Source organism: Tachyglossus aculeatus, chromosome 5 (genome assembly GCF_015852505.1).
Source record: "Tachyglossus aculeatus isolate mTacAcu1 chromosome 5, mTacAcu1.pri, whole genome shotgun sequence".
In the NCBI taxonomy this organism is placed as follows: Eukaryota; Metazoa; Chordata; class Mammalia; order Monotremata; family Tachyglossidae; genus Tachyglossus; species Tachyglossus aculeatus.
The window spans coordinates 85,291,349-85,312,208 of record NC_052070.1 but is presented as its reverse complement, the minus strand read 5'-3'; the positions used below and the strand labels follow the sequence as shown (position 1 = coordinate 85,312,208).

Below are 20,860 nucleotides of genomic sequence, written 5' to 3'. Positions count from 1 at the left end.
GATTTTTAATTTTTTTTTTGGTCCCCCTGAATAAAATCGCGAGGGAGCGTGATTTTGGTACAGCTGATCCTCTGCTTGGGTTTCGGACTTAAACTGCACATCGCTTTCTTTTAGGAGGCGGGGGAAAGGGAGTTTGTGGCAGACGATGAGATTGATGAAAGTGACCTGAGTGACTTTGAGGTAAGCTGTCCTTTCAGTCAGTGTCGATAGTCCAATTGCATCTCGGTTATCTTTTCCATCCTCTCTGCTTTTTTTTTTTTCCCCCTCTATAGGATATGGATAAGCTGGAAGGCAGCAGTGAGGAGGAGCGGGAGGAGGACGACAGCGACAAAAAAGTCAAAGCCAAGGGTAAAGCCCCTCTGAAAGGACCTGCACCCCGCAAGCGGGCCTACGTGGAGATCGAGTACGAGCAGGAAACGGAGCCCGTGTCCAAAACCAAGGCCGCCAGCTGAACACACTTGGGCACTCGTGCCTTCCCTTCTATTTAAAGACGGCCCTCATTTTGTATCTGACTCTGACCGTAATACGCAATATTTGTGTCGACTCTTCACGCCTCTTCCCGGACGATGAGGCAGTGAGCTTCCTGACCCCTAGGAAGCCTCCCAAAATGGCAGGAGTGTGATTTCCGCGGTGGGATGAAGAATCACCCTGGGGGAAGGGGGGGAGTGTGTGTGTGTGTCACGCACGCCTCTTCCAGGCTGGCCTCCTATCCCTCTCCCCCTGCCCTCCTTGAAAGAGAAGGAGTCGAGACCGACACCCCTTCGCTTCCCCTCCGACACACTGAACAGAAGGGAGACCCATCGGGGCTTAAGGGAGTATCTCCCAACCACCCAACCTTTCACCAGGAAGACAGAGACGGACTCTCCCAAAGGCGGGAAGGGAAAAACAATGACACAACCTCTCAAATAAAAAAAAAGTGAAACTTTAAACAGCATCTCATTACGTTCCAGCGGGGCGGGGCGGTTCATCGGCCTCTTGGACTTTCTTGATGCAGTCCCGGACCTTGCTGTCTTCACAGCTGTCGAGAAGTGGGGCCAGGAGCCTCTGAAAGAGGGAAACGGGCTCAGTCAAGTTCTGTTTCCTTTGCTTCCTCCCTCCGGTTGGCTGCAACGGTGGGCAAGACCCAAGGAACGGGAGAGAGAGTTTGGGCGTGTGTGTGATTCGGCCACTCGAGGCCGATTTTTGGCATACTTTTATGTTAAACTGGTGACTTCCCTTTGCTCTCCCTTTATGGGCGCTTCAGTTTTTAGTGGGAGGTGAGGCGAGTTATTTCTAAGCCGACAATTAAGTGGTAAGGAAGGAGAAAGTCACGCTACTTTGGAAAGCCTACTTGGCTTTCTGCCATTGACCGTTACACTTTTCCGTCAGGTTTAATTGAGAAGGGGGCCCAGCGTGACTGTTTAGAGTAAGTTCAAGAGCTGGGCCACTACCACCCCCTTCCCAGTGGCCCCCTTTGCGGCCCCCCCACCAGCTACAGGCTACCAGAAATGCAGACCCAAATCTGCTATTCACACTCTTGTCCTTCCACGACCCTCCGTCCCATAATAATAATAATGATGGTATTTTTTAAGCGCTTACTATGTGCCAAGCATCATCAATCGTATTTATTGAGCGCTTACTGTGTGCAGAGCACTGTACTAAGCGCTTGGGAAGTCCAAGTTGGCAACATACAGAGACAGTCCCTACCCAACAGTGGGCTCAAAGTCTAAAAGGGGGAGACGGAGAACGAAACCAAACATACTAACAAAATAAATAGGATAGGTGCGAGTAAAATAAATAATAGAGTAACAAATGTGTACAAACATATATACAGGTGTTCTAAGCGCTGAGGTAGATACAGGGTAATCAGGTTGTCCCGTGTGGGTCTTACATTTTTAGCCCCCATTTTCCAGATGAGGTAACTGAGGCCCAGAGAAGTGAAGCGACTCGCCCCAAGTCACCCAGCTGAGAGTTGGCGGAGCCGGGATTTGAACCCGCGACCTCTGACTCCAAAGCCCGGGCTCTTTCCGCTGAGCCCCGCTGCTTCTCCAGCTTTAATAATCCGCCGTCCGAACGACCGCCACCCGCTCCCGAGGGGGAAGGCAGCAGCATCCTTTTCGGAGCACGGTGGCCGTCGCCATGGCGACGAGAGGTTTTGGGGGGGACCGCGGGAGCCGGGTGCGGGGGGAAGCTGGGGTGTTTTCCCCTCCCGTACCTTCACCCGGCCTTGGCAGCAGCGGTCCAGGAGAATAAGACAGTCGGCCGCCTCCTCCAGGAGGGCCGCCTTCACCGGTTCGGGCGTGAGGGTGCGGTCCCTCGCCACGTCGCACACCATTTTCAGCAGGGCCTTCAGGAAGACCTCGAGTCGGCAGGGCACCCTAGTCCGCGGGAAACAAGACGGGAACGGGAGACTCAGTTACCCACCGCGTTCGGGCAGCGTGGCTCAGTGGAAAGAGCCCGGGCTTGGGGGTCCGAAGTCACGGGTTCTAATCCCGGCTCCGCCCCTTGTCGGCTGTGTGACTCTGGGCAAGTCGCTTCACTTCTCTGGGCCTCAGCTCCCTCACTGGGAAAACGGGAGTGAAGGAAGCCTGCGAGCCCCGCGTGGGACAACCCGATTACCTTGTATCTCCCCCAGCGCTTAGAACAGTGCTTGGCACATAGTAAGCGCTTAACAAATGCCGTCATTATTATTATCATTCATTCATTCGACCGTATTTATTGAGCGCTTACTGTAGGCACAGCACTGTACTAAGCGCTTGGACACTTGGACATATCTATTCTATTTTATTTTGTTAGTATGTTTGGTTTTGTTCTCTGTCTCCCCCTTTTAGACTGTGAGCCCACTGTTGGGTAGGGACCGTCTCTATACGTTGCCAACTTGTTCTGCCCAAGCGCTTAGTATAGTGATCTGCACACAGTAAGCACTCAATAAATACGATTGATGGATGGATTGATTGACTGTCTCTATATGTTGCCAACTTGTACTTCCCAAGCGCTTAGTACAGTGCTCTGCACACAGTAAGCGCTCAATAAATACGATTGATTGATTGGTTGACAGTACAATTCGGAAACAAATAGAGACGGTCCCTACCCAACAACGGGCTCACAGTCTAGAAGGGGGAGGGAGACAGCAAAACAGAACAATCAATCAATCAATCAATCGTATTTATTGAGCGCTTACTGTGTGCAGAGCACTGTACTAAGCGCTTGGGAAGTACAAGTTGGCAACATATACAGTCCCTACCCAATCAATCAATCAATCAATCGTATTTATTGAGCGCTTACTGTGTGCAGAGCACTGGACTAAGCGCTTGGGAAGTCCAAGTTGGCAACATCTAGAGATGGTCCCTACCCAACAGTGGGCTCACAGTCTAAAAGGGGGAGACGGAGAACGAAACCAAACATACTAACAAAATAAATAGAATAGATATGAACAAGTAAAATAGAGTAATAAATCTGTACAAACATCTATACATATATACAGGTGCTGTGGGGAAGGGAAGGAGTTAAGATGGGGGGGATGGAGAGGGGGACGAGGGGGAAAGGAAGGAAGGGGCTCAGTCTGGGAAGGCCTCCTGGAGGAGGTGAGCTCTCAGTAGGGCCTTAGAACAAGTAGACTGGTGTCAATGCCATCAGAATAAATAGAATTATAGATATATAATTATATATATCTATATATAATTATATATATAGATATATAATGATTATATATCTATAAATATATATTATAGACATAATTATTTATCTATATATAATTATATATAGATATATAATGATTATATATCTATAAATATATATTATAGATATATAATTATATATCTATAATTATTATATAGCTATATATAGATATATAATCATATATAGATATATATGATTATATATCTATAATTCTATTTATAATATAATTCAGCGCTTAGAACAGTGCTCTGCACAGAGTAAGCGCTTAATAGATGCCATCATTATATATACACAACTTCTGAGCCAAGCTACCTGAGCAGTCAAGGTTTGGTGCATCGTTCTCTTTCCTCAGCTCGAATTCAAACCCCTTCATTAAGGGTCTTTCCTAAACTGCACCGAGGTTAGATGAGCCTTGGGTGGCTATAAGGGGAACGGGGAGCGATAAGGAACGATTTGGGCGGTGGGTCGTGTACCGAAAAAAGAGGCCGCTGAAAGAAACAGGCATAATCTATGGAGGGCCAGGATAATTATTATAACTGCGGCGTTCAATTACGCGTTTACTGTATGTCAAGCACTGTACTAAGTGCTGGGGTAGATATACGTTAGGTCAGACACAACCCTTTTAGACCGTGAGCCCACTGTTGGGTAGGGACTGTCTCTATATCATCATCAATCGTATTTATTGAGCGCTTACTATGTGCAGAGCACTGGACTAAGCGCTTGGGAAGTACACGTTGGCAACATATAGAGACAGTCCCTACCCAGCAGTGGGCTCACAGTCTAAAAGATGTTGCCATCTTGTACTTCCCAAGCGCTTAGTACAGTGCTCTGCACACAGTAAGCGCTCAATAAATACGATTGATTGATTGATTCCACGAGGGGCTCACACTCTGAGTAGGAGGGAGAACAGGCTTTTAACCCCCCATCAAAGCCCCACTGAGAGCTCACCTCCTCCAGGAGGCCTTCCCAAACTGAGCCCCCTCCTTCCTTTCCCCCTCCTCCCCCTCTCCATCCCTCCCTCCTTACCTCCTTCCCCTCCCCGCAGCACCTGTATATATGTATAGATGTTTGTATGGATTTATTACTCCATTTAGTAATTCAATAATAACTTAATAATAATTTAATAAATGAAATTAAATTATTAAATAAAGTAAATTAAATAATAATAAATAAATAAATAATTACTTATTGCTCCATTCAATCATTTAATAATAATTTAATAATGATTAAATAAATGAAATTAAAGTATTAAATAAAGCAAATTAAATAAATAATCATTCATCACTCCATTTAATAATTTAATAAGAATTTAATAATAATTTAATAAATGAAATTAAATTATTAAATAAATTAAGTGAATTAAATAAATAAATAAATAATCGTGTATTGCTCCATTTAAATACTTGATAATAATTTAATAATTAAATAAATGAAATTAAATTATTAAATAAATTAAGTAAATTAAACAACAAATAAATAAATAATCATGTATTACTCCATTTAATAATTTGATAATAATTTAATAATAATTAAATAAATGAAATTAAATTATTAGATAAATTAAGTAAATTAAATAATAAATAAATACATAATTATTTATTGCTCCATTTAATTATAATTTAATAATTAAATTATTATTTATTTTACTTGTACATATCTATTCTATTTATTTTATTTTGTTCACGTGTTTGGTTTCGTCGTCTTCTAGACTGTGAGCCCGCTGGTGGGTAGGGACCGTCTCTAGATGTTGCCAACTTGTACTTCCCAAGCGCTTAGTACAGTGCTCTGCACACAGTAAGCGCTCAATAAATACGATTGATGACGATGATGATGACTCGCAGGCCCGTGCCCCAACCCCATGCAGCAGACAAATGGCAGCAAACCTCGTGACTCCTTTTAGATTGTGAGCCTACTGTTGGGTAGGTACCGTCTCTATATGTTGCCAACTTGTACTTCCCAAGCGCTTAGTACAGTGCTCTGCACACAGTAAGCGCCCAATAAATACGACTGAATGAATGAATGAGTGAATGAAAGGGGCCGCCTCCTCAGTCAATCAATCAATCGTATTGATTGAGCGCTTACTGTGTGCAGAGCACTGGGAAGTACAAGTTGGCAGGCTTGCTAAGATGCCCAGGCTGCCCTTCCCGAGCGCTTAGTGCGGTGCTCTGCACACAGTAAGTGCTCAATAAATACAATTGAATGAATGAATGAGTGAATGAAAGGGGCCGCCTCCTCAGTCAATCAGTCAATCAATTGAATTTATTGAGCGCTTACTGTGTGCAGAGCACCGTACTAAGCGCTTGGGAAGTCCAAGTTGGCAGGCTCTGCACACAGTACGCGCTCAATAAATACGACTGAATGAATGAATGAGTGAATGAAAGGGGCCACCTCCTCAGTCAATCAATCAACTGTATTTATTGAGCGCTTACTGTGTGCAGAGCACTGTACCAAGCGCTTGGGAAGTACAATCAATCAATCAATCGTATTTATTGAGCACTTACTGTGTGCAGAGCACTGTACTAAGTGCTTGGGAAGTACAATCAATCAATCAATCGTATTTATTGAGCGCTTACTGTGTGCAGAGCACCGTACTAAGCGCTTGGGAAGTCCAAGTTGGCAGGCTCTGCACACAGTAAGTGCTCAATAAATACGGCTGAATGAATGAATGAGTGAATGAAAGGGGCCGCCTCCTCAATCAATCATATTTATTGAGCGCTTACTGTGTGCAGAGCACCGTACTAAGCGCTTGGGAAGTCCAAGTTGGCAGGCTCTGCACACAGTAAGCGCTCAATAAATACGACTGAATGAATGAATGAATGAGTGAATGAAAGGGGCCGCCTCCTCAGTCAATCAATCAACTGTATTTATTGAGCGCTTACTGTGTGCAGAGCACCGTACTAAGCGCTTGGGCACTCCAAGTTGGCAGGCTCTGCACACAGTAAGCGCTCAATAAATAGGACTGAATGAATGAATGAGTGAATGAAAGGGGCTGCCTCTTCAATCAATCAATCATATGGATTAAGCGCTTACTGTGTGCAGAGCACTGTACTAAGTGCTTGGGAAGTACAATCAATCAATCGTATTTATTGAGCGCTTACTGTGTGCAGAGCACTGTACTAAGCGCTTGGGAAGTACAATCAATCAATCAATCATATTTATTGAGCGCTTACTGTGTGCGGAGCACCGTACTAAGCGCTTGGGAAGTCCAAGTTGGCAGGCTCTGCACACAGTAAGCGCTCAATAAATACGACTGAGTGAACAAATGAGTGAATGAAAGGGGCCGCCTCCTCAATCAATCAATCAACTGTATTTATTGAGCGCTTACTGTGTGCAGAGCACCGTACTAAGCGCTTGGGAAGTCCAAGTTGGCAGGCTCTGCACACAGTAAGTGCTCAATAAATACGACAATGAATGAATGAGTGAATGAAAGGGGCCACCTCCTCAGTCAATCAATCAATCGTATGGATTGAGCGCTTACTGTGTGCAGAGCACCGTACTAAGCGCTTGGGAAGTCCAAGTTGGCAGGCTCTGCACACAGTAAGTGCTCAATAAATACGACAATGAATGAATGAGTGAATGAAAGGGGCCGCCTCCTCAGTTAATCAATCAATCGTATGGATTGAGCGCTTGCTGTGTGCAGAGCGCCGTACTAAGCGCTTGGGAAGGACAAGCTGGCAACATCTGGAGACGGTCCCTCCCCCGCAGCGGGCTTCCAGTCTAGGAGAGTGTCCCCCTCCCAAGGGGGTCCTACCTGGGCCAAGCGTGCTGGACGGTGACTTTGAAGGTCTGCAGAATGGCCAAGCGGGCTTCCTCCCCGGGCCCGTCGTACACCTCCAGGTAGCTGACGATGACCCGCTCCAGCCTCTTCAGGTGCCGCACGGTCAGGATGCCCAGGCTGCCCGTCGGAATCAATCAATCAATCCATCGTATTTACTGAGCGCTTACCGTGCGCGGAGCAGCGGACTAAGCGCTTGGGAAGTCCAAGTCGGCCGCATCGAGAGACGGTCCCGAGTCTACTGTGACTGTGAGCCCGCTGTTGGGTAGGGCCTGTCTCTGTGTGTTGCCAACTTGGCCTTCCCAAGCGCTTAGTCCGGTGCTCCGCACACGGTAAGCGCTCGATAAGTACGATTGATGATGATGATGATAAAAGGGGGAGACGGAGAACGGGACGGGACGGGACGGGAGGGTGGGATGGGTCGCGGACGGCCCCCCGGCCCGGCCCCTCACCTCTCCACGAAAGCGGGCAGGCTCCTGGCATAGACCCTCCTCAGCAGCAGGCGCCGTTCGGGCTCCATGTGGGTGAGCACCAGCCGCAGCACGTCGTCCGTCGGGGTCGGGGGGCGGGGGCCGGCGGCCTGCGGGCGCGGGGGGCCCTCCAGGACGGGCAGCAGGGCCGCCAGGCACTGGAGGACCGCCTGTGGGGAGGGAGGCGTGGCTCAGTGGAAAGATCCCGGGCTTGAGGGTCAGAAGTCATCATCATCATCACCAATCGGATTTATCGAGCGCTTACTATGTGCAGAGCGCTGTACTGAGCGCTTGGGAAGTCCAAGTTGGCAACCTATAGAGCCAGTCCCTACCCAGCAGTGGGCTCACGGTCTAAAAGGGATAATAATAATGATGACATTTGTTAAGCGCTTACTGTGTGCCAAGCGCTGGGGTAGATACGAAGTAATCAGGTTGTCCCACGTGGGGCTCGCAGTCTTAACCTCCATTTTAACAGGCGAGGGAACGGAGGCCCAGAGAAGTGAAGTGACTTGCCCAAGGTCACACAGCAGACAAGTGGCGGAGCCGGGATTGGAACCCATGACCTCCGACTCCAAAGCCCGGGCTCCTTCCACTGAGCCACGCTGCTTCTCTTGTGGGTTCGAAGTCATGGGTTCGAGTCCCGCCTCTGCCATTTGTCAGCTGCGTGACCTCGGGCAGGCCACTTCACTTCTCTGGGCCTCAGTCCCCTCATCTGTCAAATGGGGATGAAGATTAGGAGCCCCACGTGGGACAACCTGATCACCTTGTATCCCCCCCAGCGCTTAGAACAGTGATTTGCACATAGTGAGCACTTAATAAATGCTATTAAAAAAAAAGGATGGACGGAGGGACGGACGGAGGGACAGGCAGAGGGACCGATGGAGGGAGGGCTCCATCTCCGCCCACCGGCACCACACTCCATCAACGCTTCTAGACTGGGAGCCCACTGTGGCGTAGGGACCGTCTCTGGATGTTGCCGACTTGGACTTAGTCCAGTGCTCTGCACACGGTAAGCGCTCAATAAATAGGATGGAATGGATGAATGAACGCTCCCCGCCCCGCCCACAGGCACCAGTCATTCATTTAGAGAAGCAGCGTGGCTCAGTGGAAGGAGCCCGGGCTTTGGAGTCAGAGGTCATGGGTTCGAACCCCGGCTCCGCCACTTGTCCGCTGTGTGACTTTGGGCAAGTCACTTCACTTCTCTGGGCCTCAGTTCCCTCATCTGTAAAATGGGGATGAAGACTGTGAGCCACAACCTGATCACCTTGTATTCCCCCCCAGCGCTTAGAACAGTGCTGCACACATAGTAAGCGCTTAATAAATGCCATTATTATTATCATTATTCACTCACTCCATCCTATTTATTGAGCACTTACTGTGTGCAGGGCACTGGACTAAGCGCTTGGGAAGGACAAGTTGGTAACATATAGAGGCAGTCCCTACCCAACAGCGGGCCCACAGTCTAGAAGTCAGTCAGTCAGTCAATTGGATTTACTGAGCGCTTACCGTGTGCAGAGCGCTGTACTAAGCGCTTGGGAGCGTGCAATAAGGGCTACAAATTAGTACAGTGGGCTCACAGTCTAGAAGTCAGTCAGTCAATTGGATTTACTGAGCGCTTACCGTGTGCAGAGCGCTGTACTAAGCGCTTGGGAGCGGGCAATAAGGACTACAAATTAGGACAGTGGGCTCACAGTCTAGAAGTCAGTCAGTCAGTCAATTGGATTTACTGAGCGCTTACCGTGTGCAGAGCACTGTACTAAGTGCTCTGAGCCCACTGTTGGGTAGGGACCGTCTCTATATGTTGCCAACTTGTACTTCCCAAGCGCTTAGTACAGTGCTCTGCACACAGTAAGCGCTCAATAAACATGATTGATTGATTGGTTAGGAGCATGCAATAAGGACTATAAATTAGTACAGTGGGCTCATAGTCTAGAAGTCAGTCACTCAACTGGATTTACTGAGCGCTTACCGTGTGCACAGCACTGCACTAAGCGCTGTGAGCCCACTGTTGGGTAGGGATCGTCTCTATATGTTGCCAACTTGGACTTCCCAAGCGCTTAGTACAGTGCTCTGCACACAGTAAGTGCTCAATAAATACGATTGATTGATTGGAAGCGTGCAATAAGGACTACAAATTAGTACAGTGGGCTCACAGTCTAGAAGTCAGTCAGTCAATTGGATTTACTGAGCGTTTACCGTGTGCAGAGCGCTGTACTAAGCGCTTGGGAGCGTGCAATAAGGACTACAAATTAGTACAGTGGGCTCACAGTCTAGACGTCAGTCAGTCAGTCAATTGGATTTACTGAGCGCTTACCGTGTGCAGAGCGCTGTACTAAGCGCTTGGGAGCGTGCAATAAGGACTACAAATTAGTACAGTGGGCTCACAGTCTAGAAGTCAGTCAGTCAATTGGATTTACTGAGCGCTTACCGTGTGCAGAGCACTGTACTAAGTGCTCTGAGCCCACTGTTGGGTAGGGATCGTCTCTATATGTTGCCAACTTGTACTTCCCAAGCACTTAGTACAGTGCTCTGCACACAGTAAGCGCTCAATAAATACGATTGATTGATTGATTGGGAGCGTGCAATAAGGACTACAAATTAGTACAGTGGGCTCACAGTCTAGAAGTCAGTCAGTCAGTCAACTGGATTTACTGAGCGCTTACCGTGTGCAGAGCACTGTAGTAAGTGCTCTGAGCCCACTGTTGGGTAGGGACCGTCTCTATATGTTGCCAACTTGTACTTCCCAAGCGCTTAGTACAGTGCTCTGCACACAGTAAGCGCTCAATAAACATGATTGATTGATTGATTGATTGGTTAGGAGCATGCAATAAGGACTACAAATTAGTACAGTGGGCTCATAGTCTAGAAGTCAGTCAGTCAACTGGATTTACTGAGCGCTTACCGTGTGCACAGCACTGCACTAAGCGCTGTGAGCCCACTGTTGGGTAGGGATCGTCTCTATATGTTGCCAACTTGGACTTCCCAAGCGCTTAGTACAGTGCTCTGCACACAGTAAGTGCTCAATAAATACGATTGATTGATTGGAAGCGTGCAATAAGGACTACAAATTAGTACAGTGGGCTCACAGTCTAGAAGTCAGTCAGTCAATTGGATTTACTGAGTGTTTACCGTGTGCAGAGCGCTGTACTAAGCGTTTGGGAGCGTGCAATAAGGACTACAAATTAGTACAGTGGGCTCACAGTCTAGACGTCAGTCAGTCAGTCAATTGGATTTACTGAGCGCTTACCGTGTGCAGAGCGCTGTACTAAGCGCTTGGGAGCGTGCAATAAGGACTACAAATTAGTACAGTGGGCTCACAGTCTAGAAGTCAGTCAGTCAATTGGATTTACTGAGCGCTTACCGTGTGCAGAGCACTGTACTAAGTGGTCTGAGCCCACTGTTGGGTAGGGATCGTCTCTATATGTTGCCAACTTGTACTTCCCAAGCACTTAGTACAGTGCTCTGCACACAGTAAGCGCTCAATAAATACGATTGATTGATTGATTGGGAGCGTGCAATAAGGACTACAAATTAGTACAGTGGGCTCACAGTCTAGAAGTCAGTCAGTCAGTCAATTGGATTTACTGAGCGCTTACCGTGTGCAGAGCACTGTACTAAGTGCTGTGAGCCCACAATTGGGTAGGGACCGTCTCTATATGTTGCCAGCTTGTACTTCCCAAGCGCTTAGTACAGTGCTCTGCACACAGTAAGTGCTCAACAAACATGATTGATTGATTGATTGATTGGTTAGGAGCATGCAATAAGGACTACAAATTAGTACAGTGGGCTCATAGTCTAGAAGTCAGTCAGTCAATTGGATTTACTGAGCGCTTACCGTGTGCAGAGCACTGTACTAAGCGCTTGGGAGCGTGCAATAAGGACTACAAATTAGTACAGTGGGCTCACAGTCTAGGAGTCAGTCAGTCAGTCAATTGGATTTACTGAGCGCTTACCGTGTGCACAGCACTGTACTAAGTGCTTGGGAGCGTGCAATAAGGACTACAAATTAGCACAGTGCTTCGCACACGGTAAGCGCTCAGAAAATACGACTGAATGAATGATTGTACGGCAGCCTTCCGGCTGACACGATGGTCGGCCTGGACTTATTTGGTGAGGAGCAGGTTTGGGGGAAGAAGTGAAGGGAGGACGCGGGGATCGGTCTAAATCTGGAAAGAGGCAATGTCCAAATGGCTACAAGTTGAAGTCAACTTACAGCCAGGTTTCTTCTTAAATTATCGCCCCGGCACGGTCCCAATTTAGAGACCTGGACAGAGGTCTCTTAGCTCTCTCCTGCCGTGAATGTCCCTCAAGTAGCAGCAAGCCTGTCCCTGGGAGTCAAAGGACCTGGGTTCTAATCCCGACTCTGCCACCCGCCTGCTTTAATTCTACTTATTCTGACGACTTGACACCTGTCCACGTGTTTTGTTTTGTCGTCCGTCTCCCCCTTCTAGACTGTGAGCCCGTTGTTGGGTAGGGACCGTCTCTACATGTCGCCGACTTGTACTTCCCAAGCGCTTAGTACAGTGCCCGCACACAGTAAGCGCTCAATAAATTCGATTGAACGAATGAATGGATGCTGTGCGTCCTTGGACGAGCCACTTCACTTCTATGCTTCAGTTTCCTCAACTGTTGGGTAGGGACTGTCTCTATATGTTGCCAACTTGTACTTCCCAAGCGCTTAGAAGCAGCGTGACTCGGTGGAAAGAGCCCGGGCTTTGGAGTCAGAGATCAGAGGTTCGAATCCCGGCTCTGTCACGTGTCTGCTGTGTGACCTTGGGTAAGTCACTTAACTTCTCTGAGCCTCGGTTACCTCATCTGTGAAATGGGGATTAAGACTGTGAGCCCCACATGGGACAACCTCATTACCTTGTTTCCCCTCCCCAGCGCTTAGAACCGTGCTTTGCACATAGTAAGCGCTTAACAAATGCCATTATTATTATTATCATTATTATTATTATTAGAACAGTGCTTTGCACATAGTAAGCGCTTAACACATGCCATTATTATTATTATTATTATTAGAACAGTGCTTTGCACATAGTAAGCGCTTAACAAATGCCATTATTATTATTATTATTAGTACAGTGCTTTGCACATAGTAAGCGCTTAACAAATGCCATTATTATTAGTAGTAGTAGTAGTACAGTGCTCTGCACACAGTAAGTGCTCAATAAATACGATTGATTGATTGATTGATCAAATCCTCCTCTCTCCCGCCTAGATTGGGAGCCCCTTGAGGAACACGGTCTGTGTCCAACCTGATTACCCCAGTGCTTGGCACCTCGTAAGCACTCAACAAATACCCCAATTATTAGCTCCTCACTAGTTCCTACACCCAACTGGCGATACCTCTTGGTAAGTGGTACATCAGGCTGAGTGGGAATTGATATACATGAACACAATAATAAGGTGAGCTAGTAGTGGCATCCCCCCATCTTACCTCCTTCCCTTCCCCACAGCACCTGTATATATGTTTGTGCATATTTATTACTCTATTTATCTATTTATTTATTTTACTTGTACATATCTATTTTATTTATTTTATTTTGTTAATATGTTTTGTTTTGTTGTCTCCCCCTTCCAGACTGCGAGCCCACTGCTGGGTAGGGACTGTCTCTAGATGTTGCCAACTTGTACTTCCCAAGCGCTCAGTACAGTGCTCTGCACACAGTAAGCGCTCAATAAATACGATTGATGATGACGATGATGATATAATCAACAGACTATTCCCACTTCCCACTTCTCACCTTCCCCTGGGACCGGTTACCTGGATGAGACCGGGCTCCGGCGTATACAGGTGGTTGAAGAGGGCGTGATAGACGACCTGGTCTCTGTTATACTGGCGCAAATCCGCAGCTGGCTGCAACAATTCAGAGGCCACGGGTTACAAGAGGCTCAGAAAACGAGCTAAATTCGGCCGTTCGAAGTAGCGAGAGAACAGCTGCCATTTCAAAATCCTTCCTTCACGGTAGCACTCTCTCTCCTTTTACATTTAACTCAAGATTTGGCTTTTTTTTTTTTATATTAGAAGTTTCCAACCGTCTCAGGACGGCACCTGGATATAATTTCCAGTACTCCGGGTGTCTCGGCTACGGGAGGGAGAGTCGTGCAGAGGCCTACCCACTTGCAGCATGGGCAGCAGGTAGCGAGTGGAAGGCAATCTGCTACGGGTCAAAAATCCCTCGCGCTGGGCAGCAGCGGCCTGGGAGAGAGTCGAGGGCGGAATTGGTTCACCATCACCTTCTTCCGCAAGTCCCAAGCACTTGGGACTTGTACTTCCCAAGCGCTTAGTACGGTGCTCTGCACACAGTAAGCGCTCAATAAATACAACTGAATGAATGAATGAATGAGAAGGATCAAACTGAGCCAGAGGGGGGGAAAAAAAAATCCCATGGGGCATATTAAAGTAAATTTAATTCACCTTCCTCCGGTAACTTGCAAGAGAGGTGTATCAGTAGGTCCAAAATAAAGAGAGGGAAAGGCGCTGTTGATCAACCGCTTCTGTCCTTAGTAGTTCTGATAAAAATTAGGACGGTCGTGGCAATGAATGGGCCACTCTCTGTCCTTCTGCTTAACTGAAAACGGGCTCTACCTGTCAATCGATCAATTAATTAAGTAATCAATCAATTAATTAAGTAATCAATCAATCAATTAATTAAGTAATTCATTCATTCTCTCTCTCTCAATCGTATTTATTGAGCCTAGAAGCGGGAGACGGGCAACAGAACGAAACATATTAACCAAATAAAATAAATAGAATAAATATGTACAAATGAAAGAGAGTAATAAATACGTACAAACATATATGCATATATATGTATATGCGTATGTATACATATTCATTCAATCCTATTTATTGAGCGCTTACTGTATGCAGAGCACTGTATTAAGTGCTTGGGAAGTACAAGTTGGCAACATATAATGGTATTTATATATATATGCATATATATATATATACATATATATACATATACATATATGTATATATACATATACATATATATATGCATATATACATATATGTATATATACATATATACATGTATATATACATATACATATATGTATATATACATATACATATATATACATGTATATACACATATACATATATGTGTATATACATATACATATATATGCATGTATGCATGTATATATGTATATATGTATATGTATATATATACGTATATATGTATATATGGTTGTACATATTTATTACTCTATTTATTTATTTATTTATTTTGCTTGTACATTTCTATCCTATTTATTTTATTTTGTTGGTATGTTTGGTTTTGTTCTCTGTCTCCCCCTTTTAGACTGTGAGCCCACTGTTGGGTAGGGACCGTCTCTGTGTGTTGCCAATTTGTACTTCCCAAGCGCTTAGTACAGTGCTCTGCACATAGTAAGCGCTCAATAAATACGATTGATTGATTGATTGATTGACTGATTGATTTACGGAGCGCTGATGACGTTCAGGGCACTCTATTAAGCGCTTGGGAGAGTCCCGTGCCATGGAGTTAAGCGGAAACGATCCCCGTCCCCTAGGGAACCCTTACCACATTGAGGATAATGTGATGGAGGCAGTTGACCCCGAGGATTTTGTTTTCCGTCTGGTAGTCGTCCGAAATGAGCAACGCCGGGGGGAGGACCTTTTCCAGGTGTTGGCTGAGCCAGGGGCGAGTGACGCGATGCAGGGTCCAGGAAAACACGTGCCGGGTGGCGGGGTTCAACTTCCAAGATTCCCTAAGAGGAGAGGAGAGGGCCAACGGGAGATTGCGGCAGAGAGAAACACCTGGCGGCTCCCAGGCAACCAATCAATCAATCAATCGTATTTATTGAGCGCTTACTGTGTGCAGAGCACTGGACTAAGCGCTTGGGAAGTACAAGTTGGTAACATATAGAGACGGTCCCTGCCCAACAGTGGGCTCACAGCCTAAAAGAGACCAGAGACTACTCCCGCTGTTGAAATTATTACAATTCGGAATCTGCGGCGTGTATCCCGCCACGGTAGAAGCTTTCCTGAATCGGATGACGCATGCCAGCTGAGCGGGTGTCGAATCAGAAAGTCAGCAGTACCGGGATCCTCAGTTCTTTTTCACTCATTCATTCATTCAATCGTATTTATTGAGCGCTTACTGCGTGCAGAGCACTGTACGGAGCGCTTGGGAAGTCCAAGTTGGCAACAAATATAATATTATTATATTATGTGAATTATTATAATGTATTATATAATATATCGTATATTATATAACTCTATACCATTACATATTATATATACTATAGAGTTATATAATACATTATATAATAACGTTATTATATAACTCTATCATATTACATACTATATATAATATTATAGTTAGATAATAATACATTATATAACTCTATAATATTACACACTATATATAATATTATAGAGTTATATAATAATACATTATATAACTCTATAATATTACATACTATATATTATAGAGTTATATAATAATACATTATATAACTCTATAATATTATATACTATATATAATATTATAGAGTTATATAATAATACATTATATAACTCTATAATATTACATATTATATATAATATTATAGAGTTATATAATAATACATTATATAACTCTATATTACATATTATATATAATATTATAGTTATATAATAATACATTATATAACTCTATAATATTACATACTATATATAATATTATAGAGCTATATAATAATACATTATATAACTCTATATTACATATTATATATAATATTATAGAGTTATATAATAATACATTATATAATAGCGTTATTATTATATAACTCTATAACATTACATATTATATATAATATTATACAGTTATATAATAATACATTATATAACTCTATAATATTACATACTATATATATTATAGTTATATAATAATACATTATATAACTCTATAATATTACATATTATATATAATATTATAGTTATATAATAATACATTATATAATAACGTTATTATTATATAACTCTATAACATTACATATTATATATAATATTATAGAGTTATATAATAATACATTGTATAATAACGTTATTACTATATAACTCTATAATATTACATATGATATATAATACTATAGAGTTATATAATACATTATATAATAACGTTAGTATTCTAATAAAATAACAATGATAATTAATATTGTTCCCCGCCCACGGCTCCCACCCGTCGCACTCACTTGTTCAGTTGGGGTTTGAGAAGCCCCAGGACCAGCCCCAAATTCCCACCCCGGTCTCCGTCCTCCCCTCGGAGGAATCCCGCCGCGGAAGCGCAGCCGGCCACCCTCAGGAGCAGGGCTAGCACCTCTCGGCTAGTGGCCCGGGACTCGGGCCCCGTCCAGGGCTGCTCGGGGCCGTGTGAGACGGCGAAGACGTAGGTGGGGCCCGCCACCTGGCTGAGCGCCAGCTTGACCGTACAGGGGTCCAGGGCCTCCTTGGCCGCTTCCAGTTTCCTTAGGAGCAGGAGGAAGGCCGACCCGACTTGGGCGGCCCGCTCCGCCGCGTCGCCCGGCTCGCCCTCGGGTGGGACCGCGTAGCCACACAGGGCCCGGGCCACCTCCTTCAGCGTCTGCAGGGGGTCGTCACCGGTCCCCTCGAATAGCTGGCGCCCGTCGGCAGCCTCTAGCAGGGCGCACAGGTCCCTGACCGGCCCGCCGCCGGCGGACCCGGGCCGGTTTTCCTGGCTGTCGAGGCGCTGCAGGATCCGGGACAGAGCCCGCCGCGAGGCCGGGAGTCCACCTCCCGAGGCCGTCGGGGCACCTTCCAGCTGCAGAGACTCCAGGGCAGAGGCCAGCTCCATTCCTCGGGTTCGGGAAGCTCTTAAACGGAGAAACTGCCGCCCTGGGACATCCCCTCAACCTCGGTCCTGCGAAAGAAACCAACGGCAGTGACGATTCATTCAGGCAGAAACTCCTCACCCTGGGCTTCCAGGCTGTCCATCCATCCCCTCGCCCCCTCCTACCTCACCTCCCTTCTCTCCTTCTCCAGCCCAGCCCGCACCCTCCGCTCCTCTGCCACCGCTAACCTCCTCACCGTACCTCCTTCTCGCCTGTCCCGCCATCGACCCCCGGCCCACGTCATCCCCCGGGCCCGGAATGCCCTCCCTCTGCCCATCCGCCAAGCTAGCTCTCTTCCTCCCTCCAAGGCCCTACTGAGAGCTCACCTCCTCCAGGAGGCCTTCCCGGACTGAGCCCCCTCCTTCCTCTCCCCCTCTCCCCCCTCTCCATCCCCCTCATCTTACCTCCTTTCCCTTCCCCATGGCACCTGTATATATGTATATATGTTTGTACATATTTATTACTCTATTTATTTTACTTGTACATATCTATTCTATTTATTTTATTTTGTTAGCATGTTTGGTTTTGCTCTCCATCTCCCCCTTGTAGACTGTGAGCCCACTGTTGGGTAGGGACTGTCTCTATAGGTTGCCAATTTGTACTTCCCAAGTGCTTAGTACAGTGCTCTGCACACAGTAAGTGCCTCAATAAATACGATTGATTGATTGATTGAGTCAATCGGATTTATCATTTTAATAAATAATTTATGTATTATTTTTAGTCTCCTAGACTGTGAACCCACTGTTGGGTAGGGACCATCTCTCTATGTTGCCAACCTGTACTTCCCCAGCGCTTAGTCCAGTGCTCTGCACACAGTAAGCGCTCAATAAATACGATTGAATGAATATGTATACATACGCATATACATATATATGCATATATGTTTGTACGTATTTATTACTCTTTCATTTGTACATATTTATTCTATTTATTTTATTTGGTTAATATGTTTCGTTTTGTTGCCTGTCTCCCGCTTCTAGACTGTGAGCCCGCTGTCGGGTAGGGACCGTCTCTCTGTGTTGCCGACTTGTGCTTCCCAAGCGCTTAGTCCAGTGCTCTGCACACAGTAAGCGCTCCTTACATACGATTGATTGATTTTATGACTGGGGTAAATGACCCGCTGGTGGCAAAGGCCGGGAGACGGTGACTATCCCTCAGCCCAGGGTATCCCACCTAGCAAAACCAACCAATAATAATAATAATAATTACATCATTCAATCGTATTTATTACAGTATTATAGGTGTCGAACACTGTTTCAAATGCTGGGGTCGACACCAATGGTCACGGTCCCCGTCCCACATGGAGCTCACAGTCTTAATTCCCAGTTCACAGATAAGGTATCTGAAGCCAAGAGGAGTGAAAAGACTTGCCCAAGGTCACCTCAGACAAGTAGCAGGGCTGAGATATTGTTGCATCGTACTTCCCTAAGCGCTTAGCACACAGCCGGCGTTCAATAAATTCGATTGAATGAATTAAGGATCATAATTGTGGTATTTGTTGAGCACTTAATACGTGCCAATTTCTGTTCTAAGTGCTGGGGTAGATGCAAGGTAATCGGGTTGGGCAACAGTCCCTGTCCCGCCCCATTTTACAGATGAGGCAACTGAGACCCAGGAAGTGAAGGGACTTGCAGCAGCCGGGATTTAGAAGCCCTGACCTGACTCCAAGCCAGTGCTCTATCAATCAATCAATCAATCAATCATATTTATTGAGCGCTTACTGTGTGCAGAGCACTGGACTAAGCGCTTGGGAAGGACAAGTTGGCAACATATAGAGACGGTCCCGACCCAACAGTGGGCTCACAGTCTAAAAGGGGGAGACAGAGAACAAAACCAAACATACTAACAAAATAAAATAGATTGAATAGGTATGTACAAGTAAAATAAATACATAAATAAATAGAGTAATAAATACGTACAAACATATATACATATATACAGGTGCTGAGGGGAAGGGAAGGAGGTAAGATGAGGGGGATGGAGGGAGGGAGAGGAAGGAAGGGGCTCAGTCTGGGAAGCCAGTGCTCAATCAATCAATCAGTCAATCGTATTTATTGAGCGCTTACTGTGTGCAGAGCACTGTACTAAGCGCTTGGGAAGTACAAGTTGGCAACATATAGAGACGGTCCTTACCCAACAGTGGGCTCACAGTCTAAAAGGGGGAGACAGAGAACAAAACCAAACATACTAACAAAATAAAATAACTAGAATAGATATGTACAAGTAAAATAGGGTAATAAATATGTACAAACATATATACAGGATATATGCATATATACTGTGAGCCCACCGTTGGGTAGGGACTGTCTCTATATGTTGCCAATTTGTACTTCCCAAGCGCTTAGTCCAGTGCTCTGCACACAGTAAGCGCTCCATAAATACGATTGATGATGATACAGGAACTTGTACTTCCCAAGCGCTTAGTACAGTGCTCTGCCCACAGTAAGCGCTCAATAAATACGATTGAACGAATGGGATTCGAACCCATGACCTCTGACTCCAAAGCCCGTGCTCCTTCCACTGAGCCACGCCGCACTTGCCTGCTGTGTGACTTGGAGCAAGTCACTTCACTTCTCTGGGCCTCAGTGACCTCATCTGCAAAACGGAGATTAAGACTGTGAGCCCCCACGTGGGACAGGGACTGGGCCCAGCCTGATTCCCTTGTATCTCCCCCAGCGCTTAGAACAGTGCTTGGCACCTAGTAAATGCTTAATACCATCATTGTTATTATTAATTCACTTCTCTGGGCCCCAGTGACCTCATCTATCAAATGGGGATGAAGGCTGTGAGCCCCACGTGGGACAACCTGATTCCCTTGCATCTCCCCCAGCGCTTAGAACAGTGCTTGGCACCTAGTAAGCGCTTAACAAATACCATCCAAGAACAAAAAAGGAGAAAGGGAGCAAATCCAATCCCAAAAAGGGAGTGGGAAGGGAGGGAAATGAGTAGAGATGATGAGTGACAGGCCAAACCACCTAAAACAGGGGGGAAAAAGAAAAGATACAGACTGAAGCTTGGTCTCGACGGGTGGCCTGGACCCAAAGGCGGTGGGCGATCGGATTCCCAACAGCCAAAAATGTGGGATTATTCC

At 45.8% G+C, this 20,860-nt stretch overlaps 2 protein-coding genes across 2 annotated transcripts in view; one reads left to right on the top strand and one right to left on the bottom strand.

Moving 5' to 3' along the window:
- Positions 1 to 911, top strand: part of MAK16 (MAK16 homolog) — an 11,255-nt gene extending 10,344 nt beyond the window's left edge. Inside the window, exons 9-10 of the mRNA XM_038746299.1 lie at positions 115 to 180; positions 273 to 911. Of these exons, the coding sequence (XP_038602227.1) occupies positions 115 to 180; positions 273 to 452 (246 nt within the window). The 3' untranslated portion in view covers positions 453 to 911. The remainder of the gene's footprint in view (positions 1 to 114; positions 181 to 272) is intronic.
- Positions 907 to 20,860, bottom strand: TTI2 (TELO2 interacting protein 2). Its single transcript, XM_038746298.1, has 8 exons — positions 20,778 to 20,860; positions 17,113 to 17,798; positions 15,459 to 15,645; positions 13,670 to 13,762; positions 7,885 to 8,072; positions 7,409 to 7,552; positions 2,195 to 2,357; positions 907 to 1,044 (listed from the first exon to the last, which is right to left on the bottom strand). Exons 2-8 carry the CDS (start codon positions 17,730 to 17,732, stop codon positions 940 to 942), a joined length of 1,500 nt encoding a protein of 499 aa, XP_038602226.1. The 5' UTR covers positions 17,733 to 17,798; positions 20,778 to 20,860; the 3' UTR covers positions 907 to 939.